Raw genomic sequence first — 18,215 nt, forward strand, 5'->3', positions numbered from 1 at the left:
CGCTTTGTACACGGGGGCATTGTAATGCTGAAACAGGAAAGGGCCTTCCCCAAACTGTTGCCACAAAGTTGGAAGCACAGAATTGTCTAGAATGTAATTGTATGCTGTAGCGTTAAGATTTCCCTTCACTGGAACTAAGGGGCCTGAACCATGAAAAACAACCCCAGACCATTATTCCTCCTCCACCACCAAACTTTACAGTTGGCACAATGCATTGGGGCAGTTAGCATTTTCCAGGTATCCACAAACCCAGATTTGTCCGAAGGACTGATGGTGAAGCATGATTCATCACTCCAGAGAATGCATTTCCACTGCTCCAGAGTCCAATGGTGGCGAGCTTTACACCACTCCAGCCAACGCTTGGCATTGCGCATGGTGATCTTAGGCTTGTGTGCAGCTGCTCAGTCATGGAAACCCATTTCATGAAGCTCCCGACGAACAGTTATTGTGCTGACATTGCTTCCAGAGGCAGTTTGAAACTCGGCAGTGAGTGTTGCAACCGAGGACATACGATTATTAAGCCCTACGCGCTTCAGCACTCTGCGGTTCAGTGAGCTTGTGTGGCCTACCACTTTGCGGCTGAGCTGTCGTTGCTCCTAGACGTTTCCACTTCACAATAACAGCCCTTACAGTTGACCGGGGCAGCTCAAGCAGGGCAGACATTTGACGAACTGACTTGTTGGAAAGTCACTGAGCTCGTCAGTACAGGCCATTTTACTGCCAATGTTTGTCTATGGAGATTGCATGGCGGTGTGCTCGATTTTATACAGCAACGGGTGTGGCTGAAATAGCCGAATCCACTAATTTGGACATGTAGTGTATGTGAAAACGGTGCGTTTCTAAGTTTTGTAGAAAAAATATAAAGTTTAAAAGTTCTACCCGATGACATCATCAAAAGTCAAAACATTTTAAAAACAGTGATTTTATAAAAAACTATGAGATTCGCGGTGACGTGGGGAGCTAGAAAATACCCTCACTTGGGCTAGAAACTCGTTGCAGGTGCATTTTTTTAGGACCTTTCTCCTTTTCTTTTTAACCACAGATCATAGAAACGCGATGTTTTCACATATGTAAACACTGGTTTGGTGTTGGAGATTATGATTATGAGGTTGAAAAGAGGAAGAATTGCACTTTAAAGGGACATTTGACATTTTTTCAACTTCATATTCATCATCTCCAGCACCACCCCAACATCAATATATGTGAATATTGCACGTTTCTAAGATAAGGGTTTCCAATGACATCATCGGTGTGCATCGTGTGATTTTAACCAAGTATGAGTAGGCATTGCCTACTAATAGGTTGATGAATTCATTGGAAACACTTATCTTCCTCTATCTTTTTTACTACAAAACATAAATGCCCCATTTTCACATGTTGATGTTAGGGTGATATTGGACATGATGAATATGAAGTGAACATTTTTGAGAATTCCCTTTAACTGCTTCAACGAACCCACTAGAACAAAATAAAAAATATACAATGTTTGTTTCATCTTCGATCTGTCTATGTCTACAATCATTTACTAAGATACTTCTCCTCTCTTGTCGTCATGTTATCCCTGGATACAACCATTATACATTCTCGATTACGACCTCTGACCTCTAACCCTCTATCTTAATAAGTTCAAAATATATCATTTATCAATCCACCCTGTTGTTAAAACATCTTCATATAGCCCCTATCTCTATACTAAACTCACCCATATATAAAATATACAAAATATTATTTCCAAAATCTCCTCTGAACTCTCTGTGTTTGCAAATATAAAAATATACAGTTTTCCTATGTTGAAATCTCTTTGCTTTCTTCTCTCCTGCCCACCTCTCCTACTGCTCCTCTTCTAGTTATAGCTCATCCTCTGTTTTCTAGTTTGCCCATGCCTCCCTCCCTGCCCAGTACAGTCAAAAAATATACATGTTTTGTCATAGAAAAAAATTACACACCTGTCCTCCCCTGGCTTGTCTCCTTGTCTTTAGCTTAAAAACATTAGTTGTCTATGATCTGAACACCTCATTTGAATGGGTGCACGTATGGCCTGCGCATTACCCGCAAAAACACTGCAATGCACCTGATATAAACACTGAACGACGTCTCGACGCCCAGGTGACACTACCAGTCAAAGAGACACGGGAAGTGAAACAGCACAGATACATAAAATGGAGGCTGCACTCACTACAACACTGTAGGCTCCTCGCAACATGGATGCTTACTACAGGTGTCATACGATGTTTACTTCACGTATACGTAGGCCGTACGCGCACCCCCTCAACTAAAGTGCTGCCAATGTTGCCTTCTACCCCCCTCTCCTCCACCCCCTCCCTCCTCTTCTTCTTCTTCCTCACAAGTCTCCGTGTCGGCTCTCAAACTTGTTGAGGATGTTGCGGCAGCGGCCCAGCTCCTTGCGCATGTCGGCCACTTCCTGTCTGAGAGCAGCGTTCTCTCGCTCCAGGAAGGCGGCACGCACCGTGATCTGGTTCTCCTTGAGGCGCCGGGCATCACGTGAGCGCTTGGCAGCCTCGTTGTTCTTGTAGCGCCGGCTCCAGTACTTGTCGTCCTGCAGAAGTCACCACAAAGTAGAGGCGTGTTGTGGGGGTTTGGGGAAAAGAAGAGAGAGGAGAGGGGCAAGAAGGCTCAGTTTTGGGATGGCGAGGGGGGCAGAGGTGTCACAACTGAGCATTGTATTTGCACACTTGAAGCATGTACAGTTGAAGTCGGAAGTTTACATACACTTAGGTTGGAGTCATTAAAACTTGTTTTTCAACCACTCCACAAATTTCTTGTTAACAAACTATAGTTTTGGCAAGTCGGTTAGGACATCTACTTTGTGCATGACACAAGTCATTTTTACAACAATTGTTTACAGACAGATTATTTCACTTATAATTCACTGTATCACAATTCCAGTGGGTCAGAAGTTTACATACACTAAGTTAACTGTGCCTTTAAACAGCTTGGAAAATTCCAGAAAATTATGTCATGGCTTTAGAAGCTTCTGATAGGCTAATTGACATCATTTGAGTCAATTGGAGGTGTACCTGTGGATGTATTTCAAGGCCTACCTTCAAATTCAGTGCCTCTTTGCTTGACATCATGGGAAAATCAAAAGAAAACAGCCAAGACCTCAGAAAACAAATTCTAGACCTCCACAAGTCTGGTTCATCCTTGGGAGCAATTTCCAAACACCTAAAGGTACCACGTTCATCTGTACAAACAATAGTACGCAAGTATAAACACCATGGGACCACGCAGCCGTCATACCTCTCAGGAAGGAGACGCGTTCTGTCTCCTAGAGATGAACGTACTTTGGTGCAAAAAGTGCAAATCAATCCCAGAACAACAGCAAACGACCTTGTGAAGATGCTGGAGGAAACAGGTACAAAATTATCTATATCCACAGTAAAACGAGTCCTATATCGACATAACCTGAAAGGCCGCTCAGCAAGGAAGAAGCCACTGCTCCAAAACCACGATAAAAAAGCCAGACTACGGTTTGCAACTGCACATGGGGACAAAGATCGTACTTTTTGGAGAAATGTCTTCTGGTCTGATTAAACAAAAATAGAACTGTTTGGCCATAATGACCATTGTTATGTTTGGAGGAAAAAGGGGGACCTTGCAAGCCGAAGAACACCATCCCAACCGTGAAGCACGGGGGGTGGCAGCATCATGCTGTGGGGGTGCTTTGCTGCAGGAGGGACTGGTGCACTTTACAAAATACATGGCATCATGAGGAAGGAAAATTATTTGGATATATTGAAGCAAAATCTCAATACATCAGTCAGGAAGTTAAAGCTTGTTTGCAAATGGGTCTTCCAAATGGACAATGACCCCAAGCATACTTCCAAAGTTGTGGCAAAATGGCTTAAGGACAACAAAGTCAAGGTATTGGAGTGGCCATCACAAAGCCCTGACCTCAATCCTATAGAAAATGTGTGGGCAGAACTGAAAAAGTGTGTGCGAGCAAGGAGGCCTACAAACCTGACTCAGTTACACCAGCTCTGTCAGGAGGAATGGACCAAAATTCACCCAACTTATTGTGGGAAGCTTGTGGAAGGCTACCCGAAACGTTTGACCCAAGTTAAACAATTTAAAGGCAATGCTACCAAATACTAATTGAGTGTATGTAAACTTCTGACCCACTGGGAATGTGATGAAAGAAAGAAAAGCTGAAATAAATCATTCTCTCTACTATTATTCTGACATTTCACATTCTTAAAATAAAGTGGTGATCCTAACTGACCTAAGACAGGGAATGTTTACTAGGATTAAATGTCAGGAATTGTGAAAAACTGAGTTTAAATGTATTTGGCTAAGGTGTATGTAAACTTCCCAATGTGTGCCCTCCCTTGACGCATGCCTACATTGTCATTCACTTGAGTAAGCAGGAAGTTGCCCCGCTTTTTATGATGACATCTTATTGCTAACTCTACCATTAAGCTTCTTAGGTGCAAACTACATTTAAAGCCAAGAAGAAATGTAGTACCTTCTGCTCGTCTGGCACCAGCATCTTGCGAGCCTTTTTGATCATGGGCTGTGGCTTGAGCTCTTCCTCCGAGAAGCGGTGCCTTCGGGGGTCGAAGGCCTCCTGGCCCGGCACGCTGGACAGTGCCACATCCGCCGGGTCCGGGTCAAAGTTCACCATGATGTCAGCAGTGCCATTGGTGACCGGTGGGCCCCCTGGCAGCCCGGGTGGGCAGGAAGAGGAGGTGGTGGAGGAGGGTGAGAGGTCAGGAGGCACGACTTGGCCACCTATATGGAGAGAGGATAACAAAAACAAACTTGTGGTTGATCACATGCTTCTCACCATGGCCAGGGTGAAGGGTCAAAGCCTCAACCATGCTGAGAATAAGGTAAAGAGGATTAGTTATTTCTGTGTATGTAAACTGGCTGCTGCATGGAGGCTGCAGTGTTACTGGTAAGCCACCAGGTGGAAGCAGAGGCCACATAACACAGTCAGTCATGTGGTCGAGTTGGCAGCTGGCTGATCCAGGATAAGATGGCACCAAAGTCCAATCTTAATAACAACCATTTTGGGCAAAAGGTTGAAAATTATCCAAGAACTGTGCTGCTGGGTAAACAACCTTCTACATTCAGCTCTAAGCTTTCTTATAGCCCTTGCCATCTTCCCTCTTTTACCTTTGGTCAATGTCATACTATATTACCCTCAGTCAGTAAAATATGCTTTATCTTTAAAGGAGTAGTTCACTATTTTACAGCTTGATGTTAGATGGTTCCTCACCCTGAAAGTAATCTATGGGCCAACAGAAACTGTAATCCATGGTTCAGTTTTCTTTAAACAGACACTACAAAATTCTGCTAACCTTAGCCCCCAGAAGATAAAAATCAATGGAAGTGATGGGGGCATGTGAGTATGTTTAAGAGAAATATCAAAATCACCTGAAATCAATTCAAATCACCTCCATATTTGGTTTGATGCTACTTAAAAGGTGATTTGGCCATTAAAAAAATACACGCTCACATGCCCCCATCACTTCCATTGATTGTTAGCTTGTGGTGGTTAAAGTTAGCTGAAGTTTTTAGTGTCTGTTTAAAGAAACCTGATTACAGTTTCTCCTGGCCTATAGACTACTTTCAGGGTGAGGAACCATCTAACATCTAGTTGTAAAATACTCCTTTAATATACATTTTTGACATTTGATAGCAATACATGTACATTTTCCAGGTAACACTTCTAAGCAGGGTTTAAAGCTTTCATAATCCAAACACACTATTGTTATTATTTCTCACACCCAACTTTAACCAGTGAAATTAGACTGCAATTCATGAGGCCTTCACTACATTGTTTTATTTCCCTGTGCTGTAATATGAGCTATTGCTATGGCTACAACAGCTTTATACCAAGGGTATAACCTAACCTCAACACCCACTATTCCTCAGAAGACAACCAATACATTCTTATACATTCATAAATCAGCGATAACATAGGAATTTCATATTACATTTCAATTCAATATTGGTCTCAGTGTTTTTATTGCATTATTAATAGGGAAATCAGTTTTGTTGGCAACGATTGTTTGATTGTGCTCTGTTTTAGAAAACACTTGAGGAAATGCAACGCTGAAATGGAATGTGATTTAGGAAGTGTGTTACATAAAATGCACTCCCCAGTCCCATCGCTCCGTAGCCACCACAAAGACAGTTCCATACGATACCCCTCCAATCCCTACCCCACCCCCATACTCCCTCTATCTTATATTTAAAACATACACAAAATCCTTTCTTCCTAAGTATCCATAGGACAAACCACCCCTCCTCACATTCTTCCTCCCTCCTTCAGAAAATAACACAAAGAGAGAGCACAGCCCCCACACACACACACGCACACAAACAATAAACCTCACCTTTCATTTCACAGCAGTCTTTCCCTCAGTCCTTATGTCAACAACATGTAATTCTGAAATGTTATGTCACAATGTTGTTCAGTGTGTAAAAATGGTATGGCGACATGAAGGGGATATCTCTGCAATGTAAATCTCTCTGCTTCTTTATGTAAGGCTAGTCTTATGCAATGTTATGCTAGGGCTCACCAGAGCTCTCTCTCTCTCTCTCTGCTTTACTCCATCTCTATGCCTCTCTCCCTCCAACCCCTCCTTCTTCCGCCGCCCCTCCCTTCCCCTCTCTTGCTCTCTCTCGCTCCATTACTCTCTGCATCGCCACGTGACAACGCCTGCACATGGCCCAAGCGTGTGAGAGAGGGAGTAAGGGGGAGGGAGAGATAGAGTGAGAGGTATTAAAACATGCAAGGAGAACACTGAACTGGGCTCTCTCTCTCGTTTTGTCCTGTATTGCAGAGTCTTTCTTAACTCTTTCCTCGACACGTCATTAAAATGAATTATTGTGGTAAACATTTCTATGATTGATTTCTGAATTTGTTTATATCTCTATGCTAAGGTGTCACTCCGATTGTCTTCCCTGGTCTGTAACTCATGTGTATATTTTTTCTTCATTTGCACACACTGTATATAGATTTTCTATTGTGTTATTGACTGTACGTTTTGTTTATTCCATATGTAACTCTGTGTTGTCGTTGTTTTTAATCGCACTGCTTTGCTTTATCTTGGACAGGTCGCAGTTGTAAATGAGAACTTGTTCTCAACTGGCTTACCTGGTTAAATAAAAGGTGAAAAAAATAAATGTGTCTGTTTGTGTTGCACTGATTTAGCAGATATGAAAAACGCTGAGTGGTTGTTTTGGTCCGGCGAGAATGTTTTGTCAGAAAATAGAAAGTGACATATCATTTGAAAGCTACAGTCCTTGTCTTTCTGGAAATCAAACTCAAATCTTACTGCTGGCAATGTCATAAGAGTATGCAATGTAGGTCTAGTCATGGAAAGGGTACACCCTGATGGACATTGTAAAACATGTGTTTGTAGTTTTGAAAATAAAATGTACTTTATGGGGGTAGAATACAATATTATGCGTCGTTTAGAAAATGCCACCAGAGGGCTTCAGAGTTTACGAGGTTAATTACCGTAAAACTACAAGTGTCAAAATAAAGGGCCGTGAATAGTCTATTGGACAAGTTCTTTGAGACTATACCCTGTCTTTTTACCCTTTGTATATAGCTTATTTTTGTCCCCTGTCCCTTGCTTCTCTTCCGCTAGCATCATGCCACCAATTTCACACTAGACAGTAGGAGATTTGGGGATTTTCGGATGCATCAATGCACAATGATGCATTTGTACTATGGAATAAAACACAAAGCAGTTATATTGGCCCTCCTACATATTAGTTTTTGCCTTGGAGCTCTACAAAAACAAATAGTTTTTTTGGGTTCGAACCAGTTCAAAACGTTATTTTGCTGGTCGGAATAGTGGAACGAAACGGAAAAAAGTGGTTCTGTTCAGAACAAAACGATCTGAACATAATTTTGGTTCCAACCCCTGCTAAACACAGAAACAAACACTCACATGGACACAACCAAACACACACACATCCTGTACATACCTACACCCACCCACACACTCCCTGCCCCTCCCCTCTTTTACCACACACCCTACTAACAAGAGCCCTGCATTGGCATGAATTTTAAGCCCTAACCGCGACGTTCAGGCCCTACCCTAACCAGGCCCGATTGCTTCTGCCAAATGTAAGGCCCTTAATAACTTCCTATTAGTAAATCCATTAGCTGCTCCTCTCTGTCTGTTACTCGATCGCTCCCTGCGCGCAGGCAGCTCGTTCTGCATGCGCTCTGCTCATGGCGGCTTTGAGTCTGTGTATCCATAGCAACGGCTGCTTTGCCAGAGATATTAGAGAAAGGAGGAGATAGGAATCCCATTGGGCAATGAATAGGGAAACGTATAACGCCCCACCCAGCAGACTGTCACCCAATCGCATTCACATTGTTATGCTGCGTCACGCGGTTGCTAAGCTAATCATCACGCAATCCCTTCTCAAAGTCAGGGTATGAGTCGAGAAACGTGCCTATTTTCATTGAAAGTACGTAATGTCACGATTCCAAAGTTATACAATATTACAGATAGCAAGTTACAGTAAGTATCTCAAATCTCGGAATATATTTGTAATGTTGAACTTCTTGTTGACGAACGTCATGCTAATGTTGGGTTTTTGAGCTAGCGCCCAATTGACTCTCATTCACTCCTTGAAGGAGATCTCTCCTTGTCCCAGAATCGCCCAGAATGCACCGCGCGGCCCATTGATGTAGCATGGGCAACGTACACAATGGGCGTTAATACGATTCCAATGGAGTTTAGCATCTCCTCAAAAGTATCTCTGGCTTTGCTCCACGAACGAAGAGACATGAGAGAGCAATTAGCTGTTAGCTACTTTTGGTCACTCTACACATAAATTTAAAAATAAATAATTTATCCCGTCTTATATTTGATGAGGTTTAAGGACTTCTGACACCATGTTATGATCTTAGTCAGATATGACTGTGCTGCGCAGCAGAGCACGAGCAAATGGCTCAGCTTCAAAACGTTAGTGATTAATTTAGTGATACCCGAGCCCTACTCGTACCCTAGTTATTGATGAAAAAAACAGGCCCTACACAGCCCTAACCCGATGTATAACGTTGGGGCCCGTCGGGCTCGGGTCAGGTAGCAGAGCTCCACTACTAACCATGTAGGCTCTCAGGCCCTCCCATCATGCCTGGCAGTCCGTTTGGTGGCGGCGGCACGTTGTCCAGGCCCAGCAGCGAGGAGGAGGAAGATGAGGAGGACATGGAGGACGATGAAGAAGAACATGGCGGAGGGGAGGACGGCGGGCACTGGGAGCTCTGGTTGGGCACGGCCGACTGCAGGGAGCTCTGTGAGGGCACCTGGGCACTGGCGCTGGAGCCATTGCCACCTTTGCTGTGCATGGCCATGCCGTTCTCAGTCAGGAACTCCTCCAGGTCCATGTACTGCAGCTGGAAGAGGCCCCCGTCGCTGCAGGGCAGCGTGCGCTCCCACAGATGGGGCCCCAGGAAGGCCGACTGGGAAGGCCGACCACCTGGACCCCCACCCATGGAGTCCTCGTCTGAGTCCTGGGGCTTGTCTTTATCTGTTAGTGGGGAGAAAGAGAGAGAAAGGAGATGGAGAAAGAGAGCGAGCAAGAATAAATGGAAGAGAAAAATTGGAGGAAAAGAGAGAGAGAGAGAGAGAGAGCGAGAGAGAGCGAGAGAGAGAGAGAGAGAGAGAGAGAGAGAGAGAGAGAGAGAGAGAGAGAGAGAGAGAGAGAGAGAGAGAGAGAGAGAGAGAGAGAGAGAGAGAGAGTCATTGAGTGCAACAATCCAGCCTGTTCAGTGTTCATCACTGCTGTCTCTTATCATCACATAATCTGCCTGGGAGCCTAGTGCCCTCATCAGATCTGCAGGCAACCAACCGCCATTACATGGCTGCATCAGCAACAGTGCCAGCAGTCTTCCCATCCACACACAGGCTGGCTGACAAATGTGAGTAAGGGAGTGAGATGCTATGCTAATATCATGAAGGTGGACTGAAATGCTACTCTGACATCATGAAGAAGAAGTGAGATGCTAAGCTAACTTAATGAGGGAAGAGTAAGATGCTAAGCTAACATAATACGCTAACATTATTAGCGGAGGTGGCATCGTCTCATGTCTCAGCCCTCATCCCCTTGAGAGCCATCACATTAATGAGGAGAGGGGGCTCAAAAATGGGGGATGACTATCAGTGTGACACCGCTGAGAGCTAGGCAGAGGAGATCACATAGAGGACAGAAGGGGTAGGGGACAGGGTGACAGGGCTGATTCATAGCGTGATGATCACACCAGGGCTGTACTGGCCAGCAGGACAGCACATTATTGTCAGCACACACATACGCACACACACAGTTTTGGAAGTGGGATAGAGAGGAAAGAGACATGTAGAGGGAAGAGAGAGGGGGAGTGGAGAAATAAGGGAACGCAAAATAAGACAGACAGACAGGAGAGAGGATAGAGAAGAAAGGAAACATGAGGAGAGACATTTAGAGAAAAGCAATGCAAAATCATAAATAGACAGGAGAGAGGAGAGATGGAACAGAGGAGCAATTAGGTAGGAGGGGATGGAGAAAAAATAGACATAGGGAATGAATATAAGAGGATATGTGGTGAGAAGGAAGAGGAAAGGGAAGAGGAGACATTAGAGATTCAAATAGGAGGAGAGATTGATGATAGGACGATATTGGGGGATGACAGGAAATATAGGAGATGAGAATAAAGAGGGTGAGGAGAGAAAGAAGAGGGAGTACAAACAGGAAGAGAGGGGTGATGGAAGTGGAGAGAAAAGAGAAGGAGTGAAAATAGAGAGAGATATGCAAAGAAAATAACAGAAGAGGGATGAGAAAAGAGATAGAAGTGAAGGGGGAGTGAGGGAGATGTGAGAAGTGGAAGAGGACTGCATGAGGGGATTTGGTAAATGTGCTAGAGGATAGAGAGGATGGAAGAGGGAGGAGAGAGGAGAGGGGAGATACGCTCAGCGAGTGGGTGTATATGAGGGTGTCGAACAAAGCAAGCCAGCCGACCAGGGAGAGAAAAATACTTTTTCTGTTCAAAGGGAAATGCATCATGAAGCCACAGGCAACCAAATATTTTTGCAAAAAACACTCAAGACTCTATCTCATGTAATAAAACCCTTCTCCATCCCTTAACATTAGTGATACACAACGACTATGCATGCTCTGATGGTGAACTTGATGCTGGTAGGCCCTTTGTGCCCCGACTCCATTGGAGGAGCTGTCAGTCTTGGTCAGCGTCATCTCTCACACAAAGACATCCATGGAAATGGTGGAGGGCTGTTGTTCAACTCTATAGCCACCAGGGGGAGGCTGTTTGTCAATGGGATTGTTGTTTGTGTACAGACAGCAGCTGACTAAGGTTGTGACATCCCTTTAACTTAAACGTTAAGTTCTCTATTTAGGGGACTTGCAACAGAACTATTTTGCTAGCACAGACTGGAATATGTTGCGGGACTCATCCGATGGCATTGAGGAGTTTACCACATTAGTCACCGGCTTCATGAATAAGTGTATCAATGACGTTGTCCCCACAGTGGCCATACGTACATATCCCAACCAGAAGCCATGGATTACAGGCAACACCCGCACTGAGCTAAAGGCTAGAGCTGTCGCTTTCAAGGAGCAGGACACTAATCCGTACGCTTATAAGAAATTCCGCTATGCCCTCCGACGAACCATCAAACAGGAAAAACGTCAATACAGGACTAAGATCAAATCCTACTACACTGGCTCAGACGCTAATCAGATGTGGCAGGGCTTGCAAACATTCACGGATTACAAAGGGAAACCCAGCCGAGAGCTGCCCAGTGACACGAGCCTACCAGACGAGCTAAATACCTTCTATGCTCGCTTCGAGGAAAGCAACACTGAACCATGCGTGAGAGCACCAGTTGTTCCGAACAACTGTATGATCACGCTCTCCATAGCCGATGTGAGTAAGACCTTTAAACAGGTTAACATTCACAAGGTCGCGGGCCAGACAGAAACCATGGACCCACTCCAATTTACATACCTCCCCAACAGATCCACAGATTACCCAATCTCTATTGCACTTCACACTGCTCTTTCCCACCCGAACAAAAGGAAGAATGCTGTTCATTGACTACAGCTCAGTGTTCAACACCATAGTGCCCTTCAAGATCATCACTAAACTAAGGATCCTGGGACTGAACACCTCCCTCTGCAACTGGATCCTGACAGGCTGCCCCCAGGTGGTGAAGGTAGGCAACAACACATCTGCCACGCTGACCCTCAACACTGGGGCCCCTTAGGGGTGCGTGCTCAGTCCCCTCCTGTACTCCCTGTCCACCCACGACTGTGTGGCCGTGCACGACTCCAACACCATCATTACGTTTACCAACAACACAACGGTGGTAGGCCTGATCACCTACAACGATGAGACAGCCTTTCGGGAGGAGGTCAGAGACCTGGCAGTCTAGTGCCAGGAAAACAACCTCTCCCTCAACGTTCACATTGATGGGGCTGTGGTAGAGCGGGTCGAAAGCTTCAAGATCCTCGGTGTCCACATCACTGAGGACCTATCATGGTCCATACACACCAACACAGTCGTGAAGAGGGCACGACAACGCCTCTTCCCCCTCAGGAGGCAGGAGTCTGAAAATATTTGTCATGGGCCCTCAGACCCTCAAAAAGTAATACAGCTGCACCATTAAGAGCATCCTGACTGCCTGCGTCACCGCTTGGTATGGCAACTGCTCGGCATCTGGCCGCACGGCGCTACAGAGGGTAGTGCATATGGCCGAACTCCCTGCCATCCAGGACCTCTATACCAGGCCGTCATAGCCGCGGGAAGTAGTGGGTTGCTGAGGGTGCTGCAGCACCCCCTGAAAAATCAGAATTAAAAATATATATATATATAAAACATATTTGAAATAAATATTTTTTCACAAAAGTAGTGCACTGAGCCTTTAATAGTCCTGTATTAACAGACCGATTTAGCAGTCTGCAGCGCCAGCACGGGCAAAAAGATTAGTCCAGCCCCACCCAAACTACTTCCCGCGGCTATGCAGGCAGTGTCAGAGGAAAGCCCTAAACATTTTCTAAAACTCCAGCCACCCAAGTAATAGACTCTTCTCTCTGCTACCACACGGCAAGTGGTACCGGACCGCCAAGTCTGTGACCAAAAGGCACCTGAACAGCTTCTAACCCCAAGCCATAAGACTGCTGAACAGTTAATCAAATGGCTACCCAGACAATTTACATTAAACCACTCTATTATTTATTTATTTATTTATTTATCTCAATTGTTTTGCACTGACTCTATGCACACTCACTAGACTCTACGCACACTCACACATACGACACTGACACTCCAACACACACATTGCATATGCTCACACACACACACACACACAAAACACACACATGCATATTGACGCCACACGCACACACACTTTCACACACACTGCTGCTACTCTGTTTATTATATATCCTGATTGCCTAGTCACTTTTGCCCCTACCCACATGTACATACTGTATTACCTCAACTACCTCAACCACCTCGTACCCCTGCACATTGACTCGGTACTGGTACTCCTTGTTTATAGCCTTGTTATTATTGTGTTACTATTTCCTTTTTTATTTCGCAAATATTTGTCTTACTTTTTAACTCTGCACTGTTGGGAATGGGCTCGTAAGTAAGCATTTCACTGTAAAGTCTACACCGGTTGTATTTGGTGCATGTAACCAATAACATTTGATTTGACTCTGAACGTTCTGGTTGTCCCACTTCACATGCTGCTCTCAACTGAGATGCAGTATGTGAAATCTGACACCTTATTTGCATAGGGAGCGACACCTCACATTTTCTGGCCTATCTAGACAAAGGATCGATTTCCTCTGGCTGTGAACCTTGCAGCGCCGCTTACAATGAATACAGCATATGAAACGGGTGAGCCTAGCGATTGCAGCAAAAGCAGTATCATCTCCCTGTGATTTTCTCCAATGGATTTAGAGCTCTCGATTTTGTGCCCAGCGTCCTCTGAGCAACGAAGAGACGCCATTCAAATGCCTGCTAACTTGTTACAACTTCAGTTTTAATACAAAAAAAATTTGTATAATTTATACAAGACCACTTTCATGTTGTGCTTAAAGCTGAAGTTGTAACAAGTTAGCAGGCATTTGAATGGCATATTTTCGTTGCTCAGAGGACGCTGGGCAGAATATTGTCTGTCTTCAGTTATATGAATGGGTGCTGATTTTGTGCTGTCAGTAAGTATGATCATATTTACAGCGCCTTGCAAAAGTATTCATCCCCCTTGGCGTTTTTCCTATTTTGTTGCTTTAAAACCTGTAATTTAAATGGATTTTTATTTGGATTTCATGTAATGGACATACACAAAATAGTCCAAATTGGTGAAGTGAAATGAAAAAAATAAAATTGTTTCAGAAATTATAAAAAATAAATAACAGAAAAGTGGTGCGTGTATATGTATTCACCCCCTTTGCTATGAAGCCCCTAAATAAGATCTGGTGCAACCAATTACCTTCAGAAGTCACATAATTAGTTAAATAAAGTCCCCCTGTGTGCAATCTAAGTGTCACATGATCTGTCACATGATCTCAGTGTATATATACCCCTGTTCTGAAAGGCCCCAGAGTCTGCAACACCATTAAGCAAGGGACACAACCAAGCAAGCGGCACCATGAAGACCAAGGAGCTCTCCAAACAGGTCAGGGACAAAGTTGTGGAGAAGCACAGATCACGGTTGGGTTATAAAAAAATATCCAAAACTTTGAACATCCCACGGAGCACCATTAAATCCATTATTAAAAAATTGAAAGAATATGGCACCACAACAAACCCGCCAAGAGAGGGCCGCCCACAAAAACTCACAGCCCAGGCAAGGAGGGCATTAATCAGAGAGGCAACAAAGAGACCAAAGATAACTCTGAAGGAGCTGCAAAGCTCCACAGCGGAGATTGGAGTATCTGTCCATTGGACCACTTTAAGCCATACACTCCACAGAGCTGGGCTTTACGAAAGAGTGGCCAGAAAAAAAGCCATTGCTTAAAGAAAGAAATAAGCAAACAGGTTTGGTGTTCACCAAAAGGCATGTGGGAGACTCCCCAAACATATGGAAGAAGGTACTCTGGTCAGATGAGACTAAAATTGAGCTTTTTGACCATCAAGGAAAACGCTATGTCTGGCGCAAACCCAACACCTCTCATCACCCTGAGAACACCATCCCCACTGTGAAGCATGGTGGTGTCAGCATCATGCTGCTGTAGGGATGTTTTTCATCGGCAGGGTCTGGGAAACTGGTCAGAATTGAAGGAATGATGGATGGCGCAAAATACAGGGAAATTCTTGAGGGGAAACCTGTTTCAGTCTTCCAGAGATTTGAGACTGGGACGGAGGCTCACCTTCCAGCAGGACAATGACCCTAAGCATACTGATAAAGCAACACTTGAGTGGTTTAAGGGGAAACATTTAAATGTCTTGGAATGGCCTAGTCAAAGCCCAGACCTCAATCCAATTGAGAATCTGTGGTATGACTTAAAGATTGCTGTACACCAGCGGAACCCATCCAACTTGAAGGAGCTGGAGCAGTTGCCTTGAAGAATGGCCAAAAATCCCAGTGACTAGATATGCCAAGCTTATAGAGCCATAGCCCAAGAGACTTGCAGCTGTAATTGCTGTGAATAGTTACGCACGCTCAAGTTCTGTTTTTTTGTCTTATTTCTTACTTGTTTCACAAAAGAAATTATTTTGCATCTTCAAAGTGGTAGGCATGTTGTGTAAATCAAATGATATAAACCCCCCACAAATCCATTTTAATTCCAGGTTGTAAGGCAACAAAATAGGAAAAATGCCAAGGGGGTGAATACTTTCGCAAGCCACTGTATTTTACAGCTGTAAGAAAGATAAAATATTATAGTAAGTCATTAAAAAGCATTTTAATCATTTGAAGCCCTATTCCCCAACTTTTGTTGAATAGGAAATACATCATACATGATTTTTCATATTTTCATCATATATGTACTGTGAACTTGAGCTTGTGTCCTCAAAAGTGACTACACCTCAGCAATTTATAACTATTTTTACCAGAAAGGTGAGATTTTAATATTTCTGGCAGTATAAGGATTACTAGGTATTTCTTATGGCCCTCATGATAAATAACTACTTTTGGTTATGTCTCTTTTTTACATTACATTTAACAACCCTCCCTGCCCCCACCCTTAGTTAACATTTGACCAATTAAAATGTATCTAGTCTGTGTTTGTTGAATCAATGTTTGTTGGATTGAGAGCTCGTGTTAGACATCCTTATATACTGAGTGTACAACACATTTGGAACACCTGGTCTTTCCATGACATAGACTGACCAGGTGAATCCAGGTGAAAGCTATGATCCCTTATTGATGTCACTTGTTAAATCCACATCAATCAGTGTAGATGAAGGGGAAGTGACAGGTTAAAGAATGATTTTTAAGCCTTGAGACAATTGAGACATGGATTGTGTATGTGTGCCATTTAGAGTGAATGGGCAAGACAAAAGATTAAAGGCCTTTGAACAGGGTAGTAGGTGCCAGGCACACCGGTTTGAGTGTGTCATGAACTGCAACGCTGTTGGGTTTTTCACGCTCAAAAGTTTCCTGTGTGTATCAAGAATGGTCCACCACCCAAAGGATATCCAGCCAACTATGGGAAGCATTGGAGTCAACATGGGCCAGCATCCTTATAGAACGCTTTCGACCCTTGTAGAGTCCATGCCCCGACGAATTGAGACTGTTCTGAGGGCAAAAGGGGGTGCAACTAAATATTAGGAAGGTGTTCCTAACTTTTTGTACACTCAGTGTCCATTAATATCATGAGATGTGTCCTTATTGAAGGTCTTTATTGAAGGATAAAAGCATTCATGTTCTATGCTGTGTATGTGTGTGTGTGTGTGTGTGTGTGTTCTTGTTGCTGGCAACAAAAATATGAACCTATTGCCATAATAAGTCATGCATGATACAAGTCAATGCAAGAATTGTCAAGTCTATATGCTTTATATTTATAACACATGAAACCAAGCCAACTGAATGAAAACAAAGATTGCAGGCCACCCTGTGTGTGTGTGTGTGTGTGTGTGTATTTATTTAAACATTTGGTATGCATGAACTGTCCCCTTCCTTCCCTCCCTGCCCCACCACACACACACACACACACACACACACACAACAAACCTCACCTTTCATTGCACAGCAGTCTTTTGCTCGCTGGTCAACCTTGATGGGCAGCTGTAGGAGAGTCTTGAGGCTGGCCATGGAGTTCAAGTGTCCGCCGGTCGGGACACTGCCCGCAAGGTTACCCGTACCGAACTGTGGGCTCGCTCCTGCCGGGAGGTCAGGCGGTAGGAGCTGTGTGAGCGGCCTAGACATGATTGGGATGGCCGTTGATTCCCACCGTGGAATGAGCGCGGAATTTATCGATTAATCCACAAACGATTGACTGGCTGTCAACGGGTTCACAACACAGTGACGTAACGATTCAAAAGGTGGACAGGTGGGCAGCTGAATACACACTGCTAGACCGACTGTTATTTACCTCATTTGAACGCCGAATGGTAGCCTATATAAATATGAATTAAGAATGTACTAGAGAATGATAGTAAAATTCGACATGACAAATATAATTTGACATCAACAATAAATTATTGCTATTGCTCTTCCAACTTGCCATTAAGAAATCAAAAGTTAAAATTATGTCCTCAAAAATATGTCCATGGTAAAATAAAAGTGTTCTATTCAATAATCTTGCCAGATGCAATGTGCCTTTTAAGAGTAAATCACTTATCACAGCCTCTATCTATGAGATAAACAAAGTTGGACCTTGCTTGATGATGTCCGTTTAACTGAGGATAATAGGCATCAAACCGAGTTGATTTTCTTCTTGACCTGGACAAAAATATTTCCCGAAAAATTAAAACAAACGAAACTGAAGGTTGTCTATGGAGTAAAATGGATTATGGAGAAATGCCTAGAAAAACAATAATAGAGAAAGTTGAAAATAAGTGTGGGGGGGGGGAGGGCGAAAAAAGGCTGCTTCGTCAAATAATATCCAACATGAGTAGGATAGATGTTGATGTCTCTTGTTTTTCCTCTCCCCACTTAGTAGATCTCGCTCCCTCCCTCTTTCTCTCTCGTTATTTTTGTCGTTTACCTTCTTTCCCTGCCTTTCTGTGGGCTGCCAGCAAGGAAGCAACCGAGCGCGGCGCGGCAGGA

At 43.9% G+C, this 18,215-nt stretch overlaps 1 protein-coding gene across 1 annotated transcript; it reads right to left on the bottom strand.

The window, feature by feature from the left end:
- Positions 1 to 1,513: 1,513 nt before the first annotated feature.
- On the bottom strand, positions 1,514 to 18,215 carry LOC121571534 (hepatic leukemia factor). Its single transcript, XM_041883051.2, has 4 exons — positions 17,183 to 18,215; positions 9,106 to 9,528; positions 4,487 to 4,752; positions 1,514 to 2,557 (listed from the first exon to the last, which is right to left on the bottom strand). Exons 1-4 carry the CDS (start codon positions 17,370 to 17,372, stop codon positions 2,342 to 2,344), a joined length of 1,095 nt encoding a protein of 364 aa, XP_041738985.1. The 5' UTR covers positions 17,373 to 18,215; the 3' UTR covers positions 1,514 to 2,341.

The sequence above is a fragment of the Coregonus clupeaformis genome, chromosome 8, assembly GCF_020615455.1.
Source record: "Coregonus clupeaformis isolate EN_2021a chromosome 8, ASM2061545v1, whole genome shotgun sequence".
NCBI classification, from domain to species: domain Eukaryota; kingdom Metazoa; phylum Chordata; class Actinopteri; order Salmoniformes; family Salmonidae; genus Coregonus; species Coregonus clupeaformis.

Bases quoted from the DNA above. Each gene is read 5' to 3' on its own strand.
- LOC121571534 (XM_041883051.2), bottom strand. From the start codon at position 17,372: ATGTCTAGGCCGCTCACACAGCTCCTACCGCCTGACCTCCCGGCAGGA. The intron at 9,529-17,182 runs GTGAGGTTTGTT...CCCCACTAACAG, and splicing joins AGACTGCTGTGCAATGAAAG to ATAAAGACAAGCCCCAGGAC. The intron at 4,753-9,105 runs GTTAGTAGTGGA...CTCTCCATATAG, and splicing joins AGGGCCTGAGAGCCTACATG to GTGGCCAAGTCGTGCCTCCT.